The following is a 23874-nucleotide window of genomic DNA, read 5'->3' as shown; positions in this document are numbered from 1 at the left end:
TCGTATGTTCAATGAATATTTGCGCCTCATTGCTGTTGGTCATGCTGAAGATTCACTTGTGTATACTTTTAACCCATTCAAAATACGTCTTTTTACTATTGATGAATTTCAAATCATTGAGAAATTTGCAGAAGGATATATGAACAATATTGGAAATAATTTTTGGAAAATTGCATTTACGCTTTTTTAAAATATAAAAATATTAACACTTTCATATAGATATGTTTTTTTTCATGATAAAAATCATGCTCAAAGCATAATTGGCTACTATTTTTGTTCACTCCGATATTCAACACCAATTATATGTGAAAAATAAAAATAATTTTAATCATCATATTGACGCTTTTCAAGGGTACAATAAGTCTATCATGTTGTTATACCAATTTCAACGAGTTTTCTACTCTTTTAATGATCTCACCAATTTAAGCGCTTATACTTTATTTAATTAAATTTATTCGATTCAAAAAATATTTTATATTTTTTTTACCTCAAATATACAAGTTATATATTTATTTATTTATATTTTTTGATATATTCTATTTCTTATAAGGACAAATTCAACTTGTGGGAACTGATTAAACATTATTTTACAACCTCATTACTTGTGTCGGTTATTACTTATATTAGAAAGTCTTTAATGCATATAGAGTATATTAAAAAATGTGATAATTTGATCCTTGATTAAGTTTCAACTGGCTATTTGTATGAAAACATATTACTTACTGATTGTCTTGATTCTTCAAATAACGTTAAACTCTCATCAAGATTGCAATTTGTTCGTTAAAAAAATAATGTTTTTACTTTTTTTTCTTTATAGTCTGCATTTATGTATATAAACTTGATGTCTATTATTATTTTTCCTTTATATTTTCCATTTTTATTTCAACAATATAAATCTACAATATTTTATTTTTTTTTTTAGTTTATTTTATTTCTCACTTTATAATCAATATTGAGTTTATTTATGATTTAAACTATAATTTATAGCTCACTTTTCATGATTGATGTTTGATCTGGCTATTATTAGGTAACCTTATATAATTAGCCTTTTGATGGATTTCAACTTTTAAAATTACAAAAGTTTCTATCACAAAATATTGGTTCATTAATTTATTCATTTTTTTTATTTCTTTATATATAGAAATTTTTTAACAATCAAAAGCCAAAAATAGCTAGTTATACATGGATAATAATAAATATTTTTATGCATAAACCTTGAATTGATTCAGGAAATAATTTAAATATACCCAAATTTATATTGCCCGAGAGAAAATATGAATATGCGAGAGAGAGATTCGTGTTACACGCTATGATGAATGTTTTTTATTTTATATTTTAAGTATTTGGATATTTTAAAATAACAGGTCTGTCCTCAAATTGAAGCAACCTCATCATAGAATTCCCAATGAATATAATAGTTAAAAATACCAAAATATTGGACGATTTTTAGGGTCTGATTTAAGGTCGTAGATCATTTAGTGGTTGGCGTACCAGATGATTAACTCAACCTGTAATTACACACTGCCGGCTTATTTATATATATTCGTAAATGTATATCCAAACGAATATGGCAATTCTCAGATTCCGGAAGCTTAATTTTTATCCTTCAAAATTTGTATATTACTATCTAAAAAAAAAAACATAAAAAATTTTTATGAGTTAAAATTTTCTTGGAATTGTTTTTTTTTAAATATTCTATTTTATAAAATAATTTGTTTATTTTGGATATTTAAATATTTATAAATTAATATACCGTGAGTCAGTAAATTTTAGGTAAAAAAAATTACAGAAATATAAACAAAAAGAAAGGTGATTTTATTGAATGGACTACTTGCTTATGTTTTGGGTATTTAAATGTTGACGACATTTTTAAATTAAATTATAATTCAAATATACACCTTGTGAAATTCAAAAGCTAGATTAGGCTGATGGATAAATTTTACCTTGGCTAGGTCAGGTTGGGACAAGGACTAAAATAAGGAACCCAAAGGTCTTTGAACAAGGGTCACGCATGTATATATAGTATATAGTATTTTATTTATATTTATTTTTTTTTATTCTCTGTATGTCCCGCCTTTCTTTTCTTCCGTTTACAAGAGTATCTCGGTTATATGTATATAACATTGAGGAATCAGCAGGTAGGGTAACCCTTTAGTCTTTCTTCCCTATGACTTGGATACCATCAACAACATACAAAGCACTGACAAATTGCCATGACACGTGACCAACTTTACCCTTCATTTCTTTAAACATTCAACAACTGACTTAAAAATTATACTACATATACATATTTGACACGTGCCAAATATTACCGCATAACAAGTACTTAATTTTTTATGGTTGTATTTTTTATTGTACCTTATTTAGAGGTAACTATGGTATTATTAAATTGACTATTCAAAAGAATAATTTGATAGCAGGTATTATTGTGCATACCAATAAATATATTCTCAACAAAAATATATCAAAGTTATAAAAATTTATCAAATTATATTTGATTGTTAATATATAATAATAAATTGAATAAATAAATAAAATAAATAAACATTTTATGCAATATTTAAAATATAAAATATTAATAAAATTAAATTTGAAATAATAATAACAGCGAGTCATTACAATACACGATGACTAATTAATTAATTTTTAAATAAATAAATTTTTAAATGGAATATTTATTTATTTATCGTGCTGATTATACTCTTGTCATAATTATTTTTCGACAAATTTTAAATAGTCATAATCATCATTATGTTTATGTGTTACTATGCTTGTATTATTTTTATAATTATTAATTTTAATTTTCAATACTTCGCATGTTCTTTATACCAAACACACTCTACATAATGTTTATTTTATATTAAATTATCAAATATAGGATATTTTATTTCCAGATGATTCTACCGGAAAAATTATTTACAGGATATTTTTCATCGTATCTTGATAATGGGGTAAAATCATGGTGGATATTTTATTCAAGTATAAATGTGATTTAAAAAAGCTCCTGTAATAGATATATCAAATTTTTTCAATGTCAAAATTTATCTGAAATTAAAATATATAAATAGGAATATTTAAAAATATTAATACAAGATATAAAATTAAAAAATTAAAATTTTAATATAGATTGCTTTATGATGCAGTAAATATTCAGTCACGGTCAATTTCTTAATAGTAATAAACAATAATTATATTATTATATGATTGCTGTTGAGTATATTGAATATTATTGAGATGACGTCTGAAGCGTGTTTATTTTTCTTTCTTTGGAAAATTATCAACCAGGATATTTTATTTCAGGATGATTTGACCGGGTAATTTTTTCGTTATACTGCAACATTTTCATTATTAAATAAATATATAGATAAATATACTTGAATGATTATTGTTTAATAATTTTCCATTGTGATTTCAGCACATGTCAAGGAAGAAAGAAGCAGCTCCCATGAGTCACCTTGCTCAATCAAAGGTAAGACGACGCTATTGATTTTTTGTTACAAAATTTTTTTCCCTTTCTTTTGATATTTATATGTCTAGACCTTTTTTCTCATCTCATTTATATTTTTTCACGTTAAATTCAAAGAATATTATCTTCACAAAAAACAAATTCCAATAAAGATTATCATTATATATTTTATGTAACAATATTATTTCGTATTTTAATTATGCTTTTTATAATTTATTTTTTTTGATTAATTAAGTTGAGCAATAACACTTGAATAGATTATTCGTCGAATTGTTACACCTCACGTCATCATATATGACAAATAAAATTTATGAATTTTGTATTCTATGATATGTTATCATGCTGTTAATCAAAAAATATTTTATCCATTTTATGATAACACATTTGAATCTCATATCTCATATAAAAGTTATAAAAATAATATTCAAAATGATAATTAAATTCTTTTCAAATAAATAATATGATATATATCAAAAATCAATATTTCATTTCACAAGTATTAATAAAATATTTATAGATTTTTTTATAATTTTTCAATAATAAAAAAAATGGATTTTTTGTTGTTAAAATTTCAACACTATTCACTTGTCATAACTATATTATATACGTAAACATATTTTACATACGTTAATGAGTTTATTATATTTTTGCATATATATATATTATATAAAAATAATTGTATATTAAAATTAAATATATAATGAAAAATGAAAAGAAAGGAAGTCAGATAGAAATGAGACGAGTTGGTAAGATGGTATTATTCTAAATTTTATCAAAGTAACTCATCATTCAGCGCATCCGGATTTAAATTACACTCCATGTCCGTGCTTATGTTTATTTATCGAGTTATTAAAAATACATTAAGGCCAGCAAACTTTAATTATGCAAGTATATTTGTAACACGCATAAGTCTCAACAGGCGTAAATAAAATGATATGTATATATATATATTTAATTGAGTAAATCCCTCAATGCATAATTTATTTGCATGTATGCAAAAAAAAAAAATTTTTTTAACAATTTTTCTTTCTCTCATATTATTAAATAAATATATTGTTAAAAAATTATAAAATAATATTTTTTATATTATTGTTTATCGAACAAAATAATAAATGTTATTTAAAAATTTTACGTAGGTGGGACGCTTCGCGTCACCTACGTATTGGATTTGTCTACCGAAAATTGAAAAGCGCTCTCATTTCCAAAGTAATTGTCAGAGACACTTCGTGTTAGGACCAAAAGAAGCGTATTTTCAATCTCTTTAATTTGTATATTCTCGATTTTTTCTCAAATAATTATTAGAGTTGCCAGTGCCAAAAATGTTAAAAACCTTTTTTTCTTTTTTTTTTTAAATATTAAATAACTTTTTATCTGTAAGCGTGATCGATTTGCACCGACTAATTAAAAGTTTCCTTTTATTTTGATCTTTAAATCGCCGCTATTTTGAAAACGATATCTTTAAAACTCACGGAGTTATTAGAATTCTAATAGACAAATTTGATGTGGCTGTTTTTTTCCCGATTTACATTGGAACCCAACAAAATCATGTTTTGTGGAGATTCGACGCGCAGTGTTGGCAGCCCTGCTTAGTTCGTCTCACTCACACAGATGAACATATGTTTATGATAAAATTTCGTAGTGTTGTGACTAAACAACGACGTTTTATTTGAAAAAAAAAAAAAATTACACTAATTAATAATTGCACATAACCCACCGGAGTATTGAAAATTTTAATTTTCGTTATATATGATTTTTTACGTAGGTGGGACGCTTCGCGTCACCTACGTATTGGATTTGTCTACCGAAAATTAAAAAACGCTCTCATTTTTTTTTCAATTTTTAAATGAAAATTTAATTTTATAAATTTTTGTAGATTTATTGTATTTATTATTTCGTGAAATTAAATATCCAAAATTATTTTTATATATAATTACATATGTAAAATTTTTTTATTATATTTTTTCTCAAGCATTGAGATATTTTTGACTAGATGTGAATATCCGCATCTGAATATATGTACTTAAACGACTGTTATCATAATTTTGCACGCCATCCAAGATTTTATATTACGATAAATAAAAGCAAACACGCAGCGTCACTAACACATACTTATTATTTACCATTAAACAAATATTCCACATAAAAAAAAATAACGTCCAATGAATATACATGAAATTAACATTGTAAATACAAACAATTGTGTAAAATAAATTGATTTAAATATAACTCATTAAATTTGATGACGTAAATGAAAATTTAATATCAAATTATATTCTATTTATATTTTTATTTCCATGCTGTGTGAAATAAAATTATTTAATATAATAATATTAATAATAGTACTTTATTTTTGATAATATTTTATCTCTATGTATTATTATTATATCATATATTAATGATGATTTTTTTGGGGAGAGAATGATATTGTGTATAAAACGTTTAAATTCCCAAGCGTCAAAATTTTTCTAGGGCGTTTTTTCTATATTATTTTTTTGTAGATATTTTTTTTCTTTTTCATTTTTAATGTCTTATATGACAGCCAATATAGAAACGCGCGCAGAAGTTGCACATTTATATGCGCGAGCATGAAATAATTTGAGGGGAAATAAGAACACTGTCAATCTTTTTACTTATTATTTTTATTTCGCACGAACGAAGCGACGCATGGTTGATGTCTGATGGGTTGATGGGGGGTCGAATTTATTATTTTTTAAATTTTACAATAAATAGTTTTATTTATTCAATAACTAAAGGGCGTAATTATTATTTTTTCAAATTTTTTTATAACAAATAAGCTTGAATTTCTTTTTTTTTTTTTTGATGATGTTTTACACGAACAAGTGTTTACGAGAAAATAAAATGTAAAGTATGATTCATCGAAATGAATATGCCGTCGCATTGCTAAGAAAAGGGTTCAAATTTCATTTTTTTATAATTTTCAATTTGTTAATATTAAAAGTTTTATTATCTTTAAATTCTCTGTTTTGCATGAATTAAAAGTCCTTGCTTTATATAAATTACATTGCAAAAAATCTCATGTCTTAAATATTCAAAAAAAAAAAAGATCTATGTCCACAAAAATAGACCTTTTTGTTGTTGCAAATTCTTGAAATTCTTACATTAATTTTATGGCAATTAATTGCTTTTTATATCAATTCCTTTTTCATCCCTAAAACAATTAAAAATTCAAAATTTACATATAAACTTGGAGATAGGCCCTTCTCACATTCATTTCTCGATCAAGTTTTTTTGTTTATAAAATTCAAATATGATCATTTTTTCAATCTATAAAACTTTCTAAAAATTTTTTAAAACAAAAATATATTTTATGAGAAAAGAAATAATAAAAACCAGACAATGTATAATTTTTTTTATCGTTATTATTTTTAGATTCATGTGGTACGATTGATCCCAGCACCTATGGTGAGTACGTATATGGTTTAATTGCATGCATAGACAATATCAAAATTTAAAAATCTACCATTAGCATATATTTTTTTTTAAATCTAAAATTATTTTGTCAAGTCATTATTAAAAACCAAAAAAGAATTAAATACTAGGTTTATGTTAAATTAAAAAATAATAATACAACAATGTTTAAAAGCTCGCTAACATCATACGCAAAATAATAAAAAATATTTTATAAAGTTTTAATGTCAATTTACCAGGATTCTTTGAATTGATATTCGTCCTCATGTGATTGGTTGATTTGTACAGGTTGTTTATCAACGTTTGTTTATTAGTTTTTTAATTATTTTTAAAAAATTTTTTCTATCTAAAGTTGTCAGTGATCAACAGTCTTTGTATACATATATGCATTGAATTTATTTTAAACATAAACTTCAACACTGTTAAATAAATGCGACATCTTCTCATCTTGAACATTTAAACTCTTCGATCTCATTATCTTCTTTTTCTTCTTCTTCAATCGTCTTAAATCTACACATTTTTATGTTTTATTTTATTTTTTTTTCCTCATATCGTTTTTCATTTCCTGATTCAGTAGCTGCAAGACATTTTCTTTATTTTATTTTTTTTAATCTTGTTTAATATGCTTACGAGATTCACTTCTGCTGTAATGAACATTCTTAGAACAAGCTGGCCATAAACTTCTCTAAGAAAAAAAAACTCGTTCATATAGCGAATGGCGTCTGTTTCGCGTTTCTTTTTTTTTTTTCTATTCTCTAAGCAAGATTGAGATTTCGATTGGCAATATTTATTTAGTTTTTTTTTCTTTCTATTAAACAAGATTTTCCCACATTTGATTTTCATTTCTTTTCCAACTAATATGTTTATATTTTTTTTTGGCTAGAACAAAAACTAGAAAATCAAGTTGACGTAAGAGGTCATCATAATATATCAATGAACAAAAAAAAAAAAAAAAAAATGATCCTGTTTTGCCTTATAAAGTATCTCAACAATATGCAAATAATAATTTATCAATTTTTTGCTTTTTTTGAAATTTATTGAATTTATTAATTCCAACCCAAGTGGAAAAAATATATTTAATGGAAATTTACTTTATATTTAGAAAAAACTTAAAAAAAATTTAGAAAAAATATAAATTAAATTTAAAATATATACAGTTTTGAACATACTAAAATTAAATTTAAAAAAAAATTTACAAAAAATAAAAAAAAAATTAAGAAAAAATTTAGAAAAAGTTTAATTTTAGTATGTCCAAACTTGTACATATTTTAAATTTAATTTATATTTGTTCTAAATTTTTTCTAAATTTAATTTTAGTATGCCCAAATCTGTATATCCATTAAATTTAATTTATATTTCCATTAAATATAAATTAAATATGAATTAAATATATTTTTTCCACTTGGGAATTTATTAATGCCACAGAAAAGAGATTTTTCTATGAATATTTCTATTACTAGTAATAGAAATATTTTCACTTAGCAACAGGTAAACACCATAAATAAATAAATAAATTTAAAAAAAATTAATAAAATATTATTATTATTCATTGTTAAATGCAAGAACCAATCAAATGAATCGAAGCAAGGCTTCATTTTTCATTTTTTTAAGAGAAGAAAATAGAAAAGAAAATAAATTAATTTTAAAAATTTAAGATTGTTTATATTTTAATAAATAAAAATGAAGTAAAAATTATTATTTATTTATTTTCTATCGTGTTATATAATTGTTGATTAATATTTAAATGTTATACTTAAAAATTGAAATGTTGAGTTCCACGTCAGTGATATTCAGATACAATCAAGATATAATATTTAACTACATATTACAACAAATATATTTACCGACATTGTGGCAATAGAAGATTGCATGACTGCCACCGTACATGTTAAGCTCTAAATTAACTCATCAAATGCCAAGAAAAATTAAAATAGGTGAATAAATAACTGCAAATACAAATCAAAATATCATAAAAGTTTAACGAATATATTACTTAAAAATTAAATCGATTGAAGATCACTTAATAATCACTTGATAAAAAAAAAAAAAAAACACCTGTAGATTAACTAATCAAGTGATAAACATAAAAATTTATTTTTTATTATATGTTAATATATAAAAAAAATAAAAAAAATATGATTCATTGTTGACAGGATGTTAAAAGATGTAAAAAAATTTTTGAACAAGGGTGATACAAGGAATACCAAAGTAGGCTGTTCGCTGTCGTCGTAGACAAGCCCAGGATGATCGAGTGATGTTATTTTAAGTTTTCCATTGGGGGTTGACGACCCGTACTTGCCATCTTGCCCTAATCGGCTGTCAGCCCTTCGCGTATTCGAGGTCATGCTGAGGGTTGCTTAGATGTCTATGCTTTTGCCTTTATGAACCCCTATCGTCTGGGGCGTTGGTTGGTACACCCTTTACAATAGGATTCGCGCCAAAGGATTTTCATTGACCCTCGAGGGTGGATTCACAACGCTTTACACTTGCATGTTACTTTAACCTGTTGATTCTTCAACCCCAAAACAAAACATCTCAAGTTATATTCATTTGTTTTTTTTTTTTTTTTTTATTTAAATTCAATTATGTCTTGAATTGCTTGTGTGATTCAATTTACATGAATTTATCATCACGTGGAATCAAAAGTTTAAAAAAAAAAAATAAAAAAATACGTGGATCATTTAATAGATATTTCAATTGTCCAATTGGATTTATATTTTTGCGTTTTTTTTTTTTAAGTAAAATTTGAGTTTTTTAATTTATTTAAAATATATTTTAAGTTGAAAAATATTTGATTAATTCAGGTTTTTATTATTGGTAATAAATTATTAATAATAATTTATCTCAAACTGTCTGGAAGACATTTTTTTTTTTTTTTTGTCACATTCAGATTGAAATTGTTAAACGTTTAGATTCACTTTGAGAAAAGAAATAAAAAAAATTATAAACGTCAATTGTGAGTGCGAAGAAAAGTAGATGACAAGAAATGATGATTATGCTGTCGGAAAAAATAAAGACCAGTCAAGAAAAATTATGGGAGCATAATTCGAGCTGGAGTTGGTTTTCATGAGCATCCTGAGAATGTCAACAGTCCAACTTTTTTTTTTATCCACTGTACAATGCGAGGTTTAGACTGGATTGTCCTCAAGCAGGTTGCACCTGTTTAAAATCAAATAAAAAAAAAAATGAAACAAGCAAAATGCAATCAATACAACAGTCAACAAAAAAAAAAAAAGCAAATTAAAATAAAAAATTTTTACCTTGGATTATATGTTAAAAGAGAAAAATATAATTTTTTAATTTTTTTAAAATTTTTATATTCAAGATTGGTATTTGGCACGCTCAGTTATTTTAAAATAAAATTTGTTTGCTGATATATTTTAGGTGATTTTTTGTGCCTCAAAAAACTTCTCCCTCGTTCAAGTGGATTGCTATTTTTCAATTCAAAAATGATTGTCTTGACTTGTGTATTTTATATTCACCAGAATTTAACAAAAAAAAAAAAATACAAAAATATTCTCTTCATAAAAACTATTATCCCTTTATACCTGTTATATAAAAATATACAATTCAAATGTTCTTTTTGAATTGCGCATATAATTTGAGTGAAAAAAAAAAAAATAAATAAAAATTTATTTAAATTATAAATATTTAATGGTATATATAAAAATAAAATTTATCATCAAGTATATATAAAATTCTTTATCAAAAAATACCAATAAAAATATATTTATATATTTATTACTTGACAAAAAAAAAAATCACGTATATTGTGTATGTCAGAAAATAATAAATATTTTCTTAGATTAACAAGTGGTTATTCTCCTTCCTCTAAAACGAATATCGTCAAATACAGTCTCAGTTGAATCCGTATATGTCCTGACAACGGCTCGTCTTTTCTGATCCGTCATGTCCCTGAAGGAATACTGAATCCAGAATCATGAATGAACTATGCGAGAATACACGCTTGAACCTCAAAGGCGGCCTATTATTTAGCATATCCACTTTTTCTGGGCTTCTGCAGACCCCATGATCACATGCTATGTTTCAAGATTGTCGGCATTTTGGCCTTTGTTATTCTTGAACCAAACGCGGCAAGATGACGATGCGAACCGACAGACAGAATATACCAAGGATACTTATATTTAACTGGAGCATATCCACAGTCAATTTCTTTATATATATGTATATATAGAGAACACGTACAAAATCTATATATATGTATAGCCAGAATGATCATCCTTTCAAATGTCCAATCATTACCATTTTAATATAATTTTGTCAGTTTTAGTTGAACTTGTATAAATATCATATTTATTTAATTTAATTGTCTTTTGACTTTTTTTCGATGTCATATATTCGAAATATTCTAAATACAAATTTCCCAGTCAAATGACTTTGAAATAAAATATCCTGGTTGATAATTTACCGAAAAAAAAATCGTAAACATTATGTAGAGTGTGCTTGGTATAAAGAACATGCGAAGTATTGAAAATTAAAATTAATAATTATAAAAATAATACAAGCATAGTAACACATAAACATAATGATGATTATGACTATTTAAAATTTGTCGAAAAATAATTATGACAAGAGTATAATCAGCACGATAAATAAATAAATATTCCATTTAAAAATTTATTTATTTTTTTTCAAATTTACTATTATCATACGCATCTTGGATAAATTGAAAATTAATTTATTTAAAAATTAATTAATTAGTCATCGTGTATTGTAATGACTCGCTGTTATTATTATTTCAAATTTAATTTTATTAATATTTTATATTTTAAATATTGCATAAAATGTTTATTTATTTTATTTATTTATTCAATTTATTATTATATATTAACAATCAAATATAATTTGATAAATTTGTCTTGTTTTGTTGTTGCCAAATTTTTTTTTACCCAGATATTTTAAACAGGATATTGACATGACTCAGTGTTATTATTATTTCAAATTTAATTTGATTAGTATATTTTACTTTTTAAATATTGCGTAGACTTAATTCTTTTTTTCTCCTTAATTTTTTGAATCAGTCAAACAACATTTTACTGTGTAAAAATTAAAAAAAAAAAAATTTGGTAAGTAACTGAGATGGTAAAAAATTGATAGATAGTTAAGTATAAAATTTTTTGATCACAATTATTTAATAAAACAGTAGAAAATGACATGATTTCATTAATTTACAAAATGAAAAAATTGAAGAAAACAAAAAAATAAATTCTCAAGGGAGAAGTTATCAACAATAAATTGTTAAAATTGAAGTAAATTTTAACAAGTCATGTGTAAAGTATATATAATATATATTTTTTCAACTTTGATAAAATTTTGTTTTATTCCCAAGTACAAGTCTCAAAGAGTGAAAAATATTTCATTAAAAAAATGACAATGTGGTTAAAGTAGAGAGAAGGTTCTTGTTGACGGTGTCTTTTTGAAATGTTATTGCTTCCCGATGAATGCCTTTTCGGTCTCCCTGATCATTCAAGTAAAATAAGAATAAAAAAATAAATAAATAAAAATAAAAATATGGGTGTTAAATTTTAAGAAAAAGTAGTTTTTGGTTGTTAAATTTATATTGTATATAAAAACTGGATCTTTTAAGAAATTGCAATGAGATATATATGAGTTGAGTGTTTATTGAGATACAGTGTTTATCAGTTAAATAAAATACAATTAAATAAATAAATAAGTTAAAAATAAAAGAAATAAAAAATTGGTAATTATGTGACAACCGAGTTGAATTTATTTTTTGCGTGTTTCGATCAAATTACATTTAAAAACCAAGCTTGTTATTGAGAATTGACGTATACAAAACGACACATAAAGCACATTGTAAAAAGGGTGAAAAATCAACCCCTAATAGTATATAAAAAAATATATATATATATATTGTAATAGATTCTATTGCCCTCGAAGGAATGAAAAGAGTCAATTCCATTTAAAATATATCAAACATTCTGAGATTGTCGAGCAAGGGCTCTTCGCATACTTGCATGATGCAAAAGCCAGTCATTCTAGTTTACCTTCATTCTCAAAGACGAATAAAGTCTGGATTGTTTAGTTTTTTGCTTACTTCTTATATAGCCACTGCATAAGTAGCTCAACAGTCATTGATTTTCAAAAGAAACTGTTTTAAATTTATATATACATAAATATTAAATATTATAATTATCAGTCATCATCTTTTCTCATGATATGTATAATTATTGTCATTAACATCATCATCGTCAGCATCAACAATGATTTATTATCATCATAAATAAAAAACAATTACATGAAGAAATATTCTTAAAAAATCTAAAAAAACAAATATGGAATAAAAACGTCTAATAAAATTTTACAGGCAAGTAAAAAATAAATAAATTTTATACAAATTTATCAAATTATATTTGATTGTTAATATATAATAATAAATTGAATAAATAAATAAAATAAATAAACATTTTATGCAATATTTAAAATATAAAATATTAATAAAATTAAATTTGAAATAATAATAACAGCGAGTCATTACAATACACGATGACTAATTAATTAATTTTTAAATAAATTAATTTTCAATTTATCCAAGATGCGTATGATAATAGTAAATTTGAAAAAAAATAAATAAATTTTTAAATGGAATATTTATTTATTTATCGTGCTGATTATACTCTTGTCATAATTATTTTTTGACAAATTTTAAATAGTCATAATCATCATTATGTTTATGTGTTACTATGCTTGTATTATTTTTATAATTATTAATTTTAATTTTCAATACTTCGCATGTTCTTTATACCAAGCACACTCTACATAATGTTTACGATTTTTTTTTTCGGTAAATTATCAACCAGGATATTTTATTTCAAAGTCATTTGACTGGGAAATTTGTATTTAGAATATTTTGAGCATGATTATTCATAATTACCAGATACCCAAATTAACCCTGAATAATATTACCAAGAATTAAACACAATTATATATAAAAAATAAAATAAATCTCTATACATTATAATTTAAATAACAGATAATTGATAGCTCTATAAATTTGAATGCTCTGATAAATGATTATAAACTTCATTTATGAATAAGAATAAAAATAATGATTATAATAAAAAAATCAAAACGAAAAAAGAAAAAAGAAAAAAAATATGTACATATTAAAAATAAAATATAGCCCGCTTTTATATAATAATGACATCATTACAACGTAATAAAGTAATATACAAAATTCTATTGTGATACATTATTTAAGGAAATATAGTCAAATGAATAGTATGAGTGATAAAAAATAAGAAAAGAGAGACGCAAAACAATAGAAGACGGTAGTACTATTAAATTTTCTTTCTCTTTTTTTTTTTTTTTTTTTTTATCCAACAGCACAAATTAACATGGTTTGCGGTAAGATTAACAAAGGACGATACAAATTAGATTAAAACTGCCGCAGGGCCGTCGGCGTCGCGCTTTTATAAAGGCCGAATGATGATATATAAAGTTTGATTGATAGACGACCGTATGTCCTGACTATCTTAAACGGGCGTCCTACGTCAACCAGCAAACCAATCGTTCTTATGTATATGAACATTGAGAATTTATAAAAACTTACTTTATTCATTCATTTTTATTTTTTCATCAAACTGTTTTTCAAGCAATTGTAAAAATAAGAAAAAAATTCAAAGTGTAAAAATTGGCTTATAAATATGACAAAAAACATTTGAACCTCGATCAAGATTATTTTTTGATACTTCTTAACCGATCACTTCTATTATTCTAAGTAAAGTGATTTTTTTTTTCTTTTTTCCCCTTGTCTTTAAAATTTATACTTTTTATATAAACCAACATTCTTAGGAAATATACACTTCAAGCTCAGAGGGTGAAACCCTAAATTTTACCCTATACCAATTTTTTATTTCTTCAGTGATAGAATAATGAAATGAGTAAATGATTTTTATAGTTGAATATCGAATAAATTTTATGGTTTAAATGACCAATGAATTTCAATTTTTTTTTTTTTTTTTTATGTTTTAAAGATGTACTGTGTATAAATAATAGATGCGTAATATAACATGACTATTATAAGAACAAATTTCCCAGTCAAATGACTTTGAAATAAAATATCCTGGTTGATAATTTACCGAAAAAAAAAATCGTAAACATTATGTAGAGTGTGCTTGGTATAAAGAACATGCAAAGTATTGAAAATTAAAATTAATAATTATAAAAATAATACAAGCATAGTAACACATAAACATAATGATGATTATGACTATTTAAAATTTGTCGAAAAATAATTATGACAAGAGTATAATCAGCACGATAAATAAATAAATATTCCATTTAAAAATTTATTTATTTTTTTTCAAATTTACTATTATCATACGCATCTTGGATAAATTGAAAATTAATTTATTTAAAAATTAATTAATTAGTCATCGTGTATTGTAATGACTCGCTGTTATTATTATTTCAAATTTAATTTTATTAATATTTTATATTTTAAATATTGCATAAAATGTTTATTTATTTTATTTATTTATTCAATTTATTATTATAAATTAACAATCAAATATATATAATTTAAAATAAATAAAGTATACTTGCCAGTGAATATATTTTTTTGTGGAATATTTTGAACAGGATGTGTAATATTTATAAAATATCTTTGATTAGTATTTATTGTGTGACGATTGGCTAGATGTACCGCAACATTAGCAACTTAATATATCCACAACATGCGATTAAATCCTGCGGCAAAACAAAGCTTTTTATCCTGATGTCCATCTGTCACTTCAACAACAAGAAAACAAGTACTTTTCAAGTCTACCGTTTTCACACTTATAAAAAATATTTTCTTTTAAAAAACATATATAAATAATGTTAATTTTTTAAATTAAATTTTTCCCATTCATTTGATTTAAAATAATTGTGTAGTATAATGAGTTTCATCTAGCAATATACATGAACTTGTGACCTAAAGAAAAGATTAAAAAATATTTATCCATTTTATATTCAAGATAGATGATCCAATGATAATACTTTTTCAATATATAACTTAACAATTTAAAAGTATCTATATATAAATACTTGTATACATATGAACAATATGTGGGTTGTTTATTAACTCAAATGTTAGATCTCAGTGGGGTCTTGGTTTCAATTAAATAAACAGTATTCATAACAAATTGATGAAGCAAGTACAATGTCGGTAAGATCAGAGAATAATATAACAAACATTGATTTAACTTATTGATCGTTTACAGGTGAGAAATAATAATATAAAAAATTATTACAAATCGCATATGCAGAGAAATCAATGAATAAAAAATTAAAAAATAAATAAAATAATAAAATAAATAATATTATGATAAAATATGAATAACGTTGGTAGTTTGCTACCCTGCAAATAGTTTTTACGTACATGCTACAGGGCATTGACGGTATATGGTTCGTGCAAGGGCACCATTAGCATAGGATGACGACCCCCCACGGCATACAGCGTCTGGGCCTTCACCGCGTGGTACATAATATTATAAAAAGGAAGCCTTTCTGATATATAAACCTGAGACTCATATCGATTTATGGATCGAACTATTCTTTTAATTATAATATGATATTTATTCAGATGAGACATGCAGCGATGTAACGAATTACGTTGCTATAAAGCCAAACCTCCCACTCACTCTTTTTTTAAACTTATATATATTTATTTTTTTAATTTTATTTTTATATATATATAAGTATATTTATTTTATTTCTTTCTTTATTGTATTGACTTGTTTTTATATTCCTTCAGCTTTATTCATACTATGTATATATATAAGTATAGCTGGCAACTCTTAATTGATACTCGTCCACGGTGACTTGTAGCTCCAGTCGCATAGGTAAGTTGGCTTCCCTTATAATTGCTCTTCTCCTACCGCGCGCGTTCATTCTTTGTATCAGTGGTTTTTTTTTTATTCAGTTTTTTGTCTTTTTTTTATTTTGGTGACAGTATCCTTTCGTCGAAATACGACTCCCAACTGTGATATTATAAAATTATTTATTTTAATGCAGTATTAAATATAAATAAATGTATATTGCTTTTTTTTATTATTTTTAATATTAATTAAATTATTTTAATTGACAAATAATTATTAATGCGTTATGAATAATCTTAATTTATTTATTTTTGAATGAAAAAAAAAAGAATGATTTAATTTTATAAAATATAATAAAAGGCATGTTAAATTTTGATTAAAAAGGAAAAAGGGTTTTAAAAATTATTATAAATATTGAGAGTGTAAAGAAAGTTTTAGATTTTGTTTAAATTGACACAAAGATAAATTTAATTCATTTACAATTAATTATATATATTGTTGCATTAATGATAAAGAAGCGTAAGTGCCAAAAAAAAGTTTATTTCAAATGTAAAAAAGTGTATTTCCAAATTTGTTTTTGCCACAATTTTTTTATTATTTTTTTTTACGTTGTTTAAACAACAGAAAAATAATTAAAGTTAAAAGAGTGTAAGTAGCAATTGATAATGGTAAGCAGGCGTATCTCCATGGACTTGTGCTTTTTTATCTTTAACTTGTTTGATATTTAAAGGTGAAAAAGTCGTATGTTCAATGAATATTTGCGTCTAATTGCTGTTGGTCATGCTGAAGATTCACTTGTGTATACTTTTAACCCATTCAAAATACGTCTTTTTACTATATTAATGAAATTCAAATCATTGAGAAATTTGCAGAAGGATATAAGCAAGTCATTAGCCAAAATAATTTTTAAAAATATGTTTTTCTACTTCCAAAATAAAAGTGCATTTTGTTTACATTTAACGCGACGATATGTGTATGTTTATATTCATATATTTATAAATAAATTTGTATTTAAAGTGCGGGTGCACTCTTCATGATTGAAGATCCGCTGAATTATCTCTCTGTCTCTTGTGTACTTTCTCTGTTGTACCTGCAAAAATACAGCGGTATAAATCAAACGCAAGTTGCCGACATTCTTTTTGGGATTCTGGAGCGATTGGCATTCGTCTCCAATGCGATTTTGGAACTGGGAAACGTTTTAATCGTACCGCTAAACATTCATGGCTTGTCTTTTGAAGGACCGCTATAGCAACTCTTGAAGTCGTTGAGAAGATGGAAAACAAAGAGATTTTTTATTCTTATTTTTTATACTTTCCAAGAACATTAAAACTAAAATCAGTAAAATTATATAAAATTTTATTATTCGAAATTTTTAAATAATCTTATTTGTTTTTTAGTATTTTCAACTATTTTATTTCATTTTTTTAATATTGATTTTAAAAAAAAAAAATGGACAAATTATTATGGACAAATAATTTGGAAAATTTGAACAATTGATTTTTTTTTTTTAAATTTAAAAATAAAAAGAGAACAATTTAATTAAGAAATAAATTTTTAAAAAATAAATATATATTATATAAAATTATTTGAAATAATAATGTCGATAACAATTTAAAAATAACACTGAATAAAGTGCAAAGAAGAAGACAAGTCACCGTGTGTGTTGCGCAGTATTTATTCCCCTATTTTTCGATGCTTGTCGTTGACAATGGGTCATTTGTCTCCCACTTTGTAAGCACGCAAATCCATCTTTGCATGACTGATGACTGAGTACCTAATTGTTCATCACCCATATCACCAATATCAAGCATTCAATTTTCCATTTAAATATAAAATTTTCAATTCAATTTGAAATAATTTATATAAGATAATAATTGAGCTTTTTTCATTTTTCTTTTATTGAAATTTATATAAATTCAAAGAATAAAATTTCATACAACAGAAGGGCTTATGTCCTTGATAAGCGAAAAAAAGACCCATAGGAAAAAGACTTATCTAAACAAATATAAGGTTTTTGTTATTGACTTTTTATTTTTTATAAAAATAAAATTAATAATGTGTATAATGATAAAAGCTTGAATTTAAGAAAGCTTTTCTGAGATTAATAAATAAAAAAAATTACAACGGCTAAAGTCCGTAGAATCCGACCTTTTTTACCATTATTTTTTGGCAACTGTAATTCTTTTTTAAATATTAGATTTTTTTTTATAAAAATATTATAATTATTTTAATGTTTTGATTATTGCTAGAAAGAATAGCATATAATTTTCAGAAACCCTTTTATTTCCAAATATAAAGAAATTTAAAAACTTGAGGTAGTTTAGATGAGTATTCTAAATACAAATTTCCCAGTCAAATGACTTTGAAATAAAATATCCTGGTTGATAATTTACCGAAAAAAAAAATCGTAAACATTATGTAGAGTGTGCTTGGTATAAAGAACATGCGAAGTATTGAAAATTAAAATTAATAATTATAAAAATAATACAAGCATAGTAACACATAAACATAATGATGATTATGACTATTTAAAATTTGTCGAAAAATAATTATGACAAGAGTATAATCAGCACGATAAATAAATAAATATTCCATTTAAAAATTTTTTTTTTTTTTTTCAAATTTACTATTATCATACGCATCTTGGATAAATTGAAAATTAATTTATTTAAAAATTAATTAATTAGTCATCGTGTATTGTAATGACTCGCTGTTATTATTATTTCAAATTTAATTTTATTAATATTTTATATTTTAAATATTGCATAAAATGTTTATTTATTTTATTTATCTATTCAATTTATTATTATATATTAACAATCAAATATAATTTGATAAATTTGTATAAAATCTATTTATTTTTTACTTGCCAGTGAATAATTTTGGGAAACCCTTTTTTTCCAAATCCAAAGAAATTCAAGAACTTACCCCAAATTTAAAAGATGCAATTGAGAAATATTTTCCATCTTTAACATATATCAAATAATTATACAGCATGTGTGTGCATCAGAAAAATTTCATTGTCCTGTCATTCACTCATCATCCCCTACAACAACTCTCTACATACATATATCTATATTTCTCTTGAATATAATATTCTTATAAGCATTAAAGAAAAAAAGAAAAAAAATTGAGTCGAGTGGAAGAAATAAAAAAATAATTTTTTTTTTTTAAATAAAAGAAAGAATGAATAAAGAAATCATACTTGTATATATAGACTCAAGATTTTTCCATCAAGATGACTATTAAGAGTAAAGGTAGTAGAGCCTAAAGCTGTGAGTTTGTATTGTTGTTGTTACATTTATATATATGCTCATTTACCAGTGTATTTCATTGTGATGGTCCACCACTATATTCATGTTTAATCGTAATACAACCTGCACACATATTGCACACAGCATCTAAATATTAAATGGTACGAGAATTGTATAGCTTGATTGGTAGTGTTCTTCAACATGTAGCGAAGGGATTCACCACTAACCTGTAATTTATACGCAAACATATATTTTATATATTCAAGTTAATTTCTTTTTTTTTTTTTTTCAATAAAAATTGGAGGCATTTTTTGTTTTTTTAAATAAATACTATGTAGATTTATTTTATTTTAAAAAGTAAAATTAATAGATGATATATTATTGATATCTGAAACTCGAATGAATTAAATTTTTTAAAATTATTTTTATTCAAATGAATTTAAGCCTTTTTTGCTACATTTTATTGATTATTTTTGACAAAAAATTTCGTGTGAAAAGTTAGAAAATCAATATTAAAAAAACTGTAAAATAATCAAAAAAAAAAAATAGAGGATTTAATTTTATTTGTTATACTAAGTCAAGGTATTTTTAACTGGTTCAATATTTCATCAAACACAGCATGATGAGATCCATAAAATATATATAATTTGGATTTTCAAATATAACGCAATAAATATATAAAAAACGAAAAATATAATGAGACTTCTCGGGCTGATGGGGTGGAAAAGGTATAGTAGCTTTTGTATAACAAAAAAAAAAAAAAATCTCTTGCCAAAATGTAAAGAAAAAAAAAAACATACCAAAGTGGATTTTGTTTTGTTGAGAAAAGAAATCATTTTAACGGTCGTTTTTAACTCCAAAAGTGTGAAAAAGATAAAGAGCATAGGACAATCATCTTTCGTCAAATTCCCCTACATATTATTTTCTCCCTTTCCAAAAATGTTACTCTTTTTTTTTTATTTTTTTACCATAAATACAAAATTGGATGAATGAAACAAGCTAAAATGTTTGCGTATACGTTTTTTTTTTTTTTTTTTATATCAAATTTTTCTTCATGATCATGAGAAAATTTACCTGTGTTGTACATACCTCTATTCTTTCCCCTAACTACTCTCGACAGCGTTTTTTTTTTTCTTTTCGGCTCGAATGAATTCGTTTGTAAAAAAAACTTAAATTTCTCAGTATTAAATCTCACCCTAAAATAACGCTTTTTCACATAGTTTTTATGCAGCCTTTGACTATATAACAGTGAACTTGTCAAAGGGACAAATACATTAATTTTACCTATTTCTGGAAGATTTTATTTAAAATATATTTTTTATAAAAAAAAAATTTTTTTATTTTATATTACGAATATTCTCATGGTTTAAAAAAGAATCTTTTTTTTTTTTTATTTTAACCAGGTAGAAAAAATAAGCTTAAATATATGAAAAAAATTTAAAAAAAAAAAAAATTATTTATATTTTATAAAAGTGTGTTAAACAATGAAAAATAATAAAATGTTTTTTATTGAAAATAATTGAACAATTCGTATCGATGGAAAAAAATAAAGTAAAAAAAAAAAAATATTGATATAATATATCGATATCGGGTTGAGCAATCATTGTGTTCTATGTCAAAGAAAAATATTGAAAATATTCAGAACATTTTTGATAAGCATTTAAAATTAATAAAAAAAAAAAAAATGAATTCAATTTATATGGATTTGTGTATTTTAAGAAAATGCATTGAGGTTATCAATAATGTGTTGAGTTTACTTGTGACAAGATGTTTGATTTATTCTTCATGACTAAGTGATAATAATATTTACACAAATTTCATGATATACATAGTATATTCAAGGTGTGCCTTTTCTTATCTTCTCTATATACCTGTCCCCAACAATTTCAATATATCTATATTCAAAATAATCATACAATAATATTAATACACTTTACTGTGTTTTGAATAAATATATGAAATAATGTTTTTTTTTTTATTCCTCTTTAACACTTTGTATATTTACATAGTTGTGAAAAAAATAAATAGTAAATTTTTAAACCATTACAAATGTTGAAATAAAAATTAGAAGTATAAAAAATTTTTCTAAAATGTTAATTTATAAAAGTTTTTTAATATTAATTAAATTATTTTAATTGACAAATAATTATTAATGCGTTATGAATAAATTTAATTTATTTATTTTTGAATGAAAAAAAAAAAGAATGATTTAATTTTATAAAATATAATAAAAGGCATGTTAAATTTTGATTAAAAAGGAAAAAGGGTTTTAAAAATTATTATAAATATTGAGAGTGTAAAGAAAGTTTTAGATTTTGTTTAAATTGACACAAAGATAAATTTAATTCATTTACAATTAATTATATATATTGTTGCATTAATGATAAAGAAGCGTAAGTGCCAAAAAAAAGTTTATTTCAAATGTAAAAAAGTGTATTTCCAAATTTGTTTTTGCCACAATTTTTTTATTATTTTTTTTTACGTTGTTTAAACAACAGAAAAATAATTAAAGTTAAAAGAGTGTAAGGAGCAATTGATAATGGTAAGCAGGCGTATCTCCATGGACTTGTGCTTTTTTATCTTTAACTTGTTTGATATTTAAAGGTGAAAAAGTCCTATGTTCAATGAATATTTGCGCCTCATTGCTGTTGGTCATGATGAAGATTCACTTGTGTATACTTTTAACCCATTCAAAATACGTCTTTTTACTATTGATGAATTTCAAATCACTGAGAAATTTGCAGAAGGATACATACAAGTGGTTAGTCAAAAATAAATTCATTTCAAATATAAAAAAGTGTATTTCCAAATTTTTTTTTGCCACAATGTTTTCATTATATTTTTTTTTTTTTTACTAATTACGTCAAGTATTAAATGCCAAATTAAAATTCTTAAAAAAAAAAATTTATACATATCTATTTTGACGCTTAAAAAATGGCAAATTTTAAATTTTTCTTTTTAACATAACAATACTTACATAATTAATTATCATAACAATAAAAAATATTAAACATATTAGTATAAACATATGAATATAATTTACTCACGCTCATCAAGTTGTTATACATACTATAATAAAAATAAAAAAGTAATAATTTTTAACCAAGAAAATAAACTGATTATTCTGTACTAATTAAGAATATTCAAAGAATATACCATACATGTTTAACATCGCGTGCTAGAGAAATCTCTATACACGCCTTCACACTCTGACAAATAATTTTTTTTTATTTTATATATATACAAATAATATTTTCAAATCATCTGTCTTTTTTTTTCTATTATTATCTTCTTCCAACTCCCTCATAATATACATATATATATTTATATTATTTATCTCTCTCAAACCCCCTTAAATTAAGGAAAAACGTTACGCCAATTAATCCTCAAGACTCAACAACGCGACAACAATAATATTTTTTGCACGGATATATCATTTTCTCATTTTTATATTACAAATAAAATAAAAATATAAAAAAAATATATATATTATTAATATAAAAATAAATAAAATACATAAAACTTGTAAATAAATATAAAAAAAAAAATTAAATTTCCATCAAATGAATTCCAAGATCGATAAAAATTATTTTTATTATTTTATAAATTAACTTTTTTTTTTCATATAAAAATTCAGCTTCCTCTTTATATATACAATAATATATTTACATGTTTGCTTATACGATATACATTCTAGTATATCTGTCCCTTGAATTTAATGTCGCATAACTCAGGTGATCATGATGATGATGATGATGATTTCTTTGAGAATGCAGACATGAACTCATCCATTGCATAGAAATCACAATACCAATGCGTAAACATCAACCAGTAAAAACTAGCATTGGATCGCGGAAAATTTGCTCGCCAGTAAATTCTG

At 23.7% G+C, this 23874-nt stretch overlaps 1 protein-coding gene across 5 annotated transcripts in view; it reads left to right on the top strand.

Annotated features, from left to right (window-relative positions):
* The window catches only part of LOC122859370 (POU domain, class 2, transcription factor 3-like), an 80663-nt gene that overhangs the window by 3381 nt on the left and 53408 nt on the right, over window positions 1-23874 (top strand). For 2 of the 5 annotated variants that reach the window (XM_044162920.1, XM_044162918.1), the window contains exons 2-3: window positions 3416-3469; window positions 6857-6889. The exons of 1 other annotated variant lie outside the window; for it this stretch is intronic. In XM_044162920.1, the coding sequence (XP_044018855.1) occupies window positions 3416-3469; window positions 6857-6889 (87 nt within the window). Of the gene's footprint in view, window positions 1-3415; window positions 3470-6856; window positions 6894-23874 lie in introns of those variants that run through there. 2 more of the 5 variants (XM_044162922.1, XM_044162919.1) reach the window with 2 other exon arrangements.

This window comes from Aphidius gifuensis, linkage group LG6 (assembly GCF_014905175.1).
Source record: "Aphidius gifuensis isolate YNYX2018 linkage group LG6, ASM1490517v1, whole genome shotgun sequence".
NCBI classification, from domain to species: domain Eukaryota; kingdom Metazoa; phylum Arthropoda; class Insecta; order Hymenoptera; family Braconidae; genus Aphidius; species Aphidius gifuensis.
This window is presented reverse-complemented; position numbering and strand designations above follow the sequence as displayed.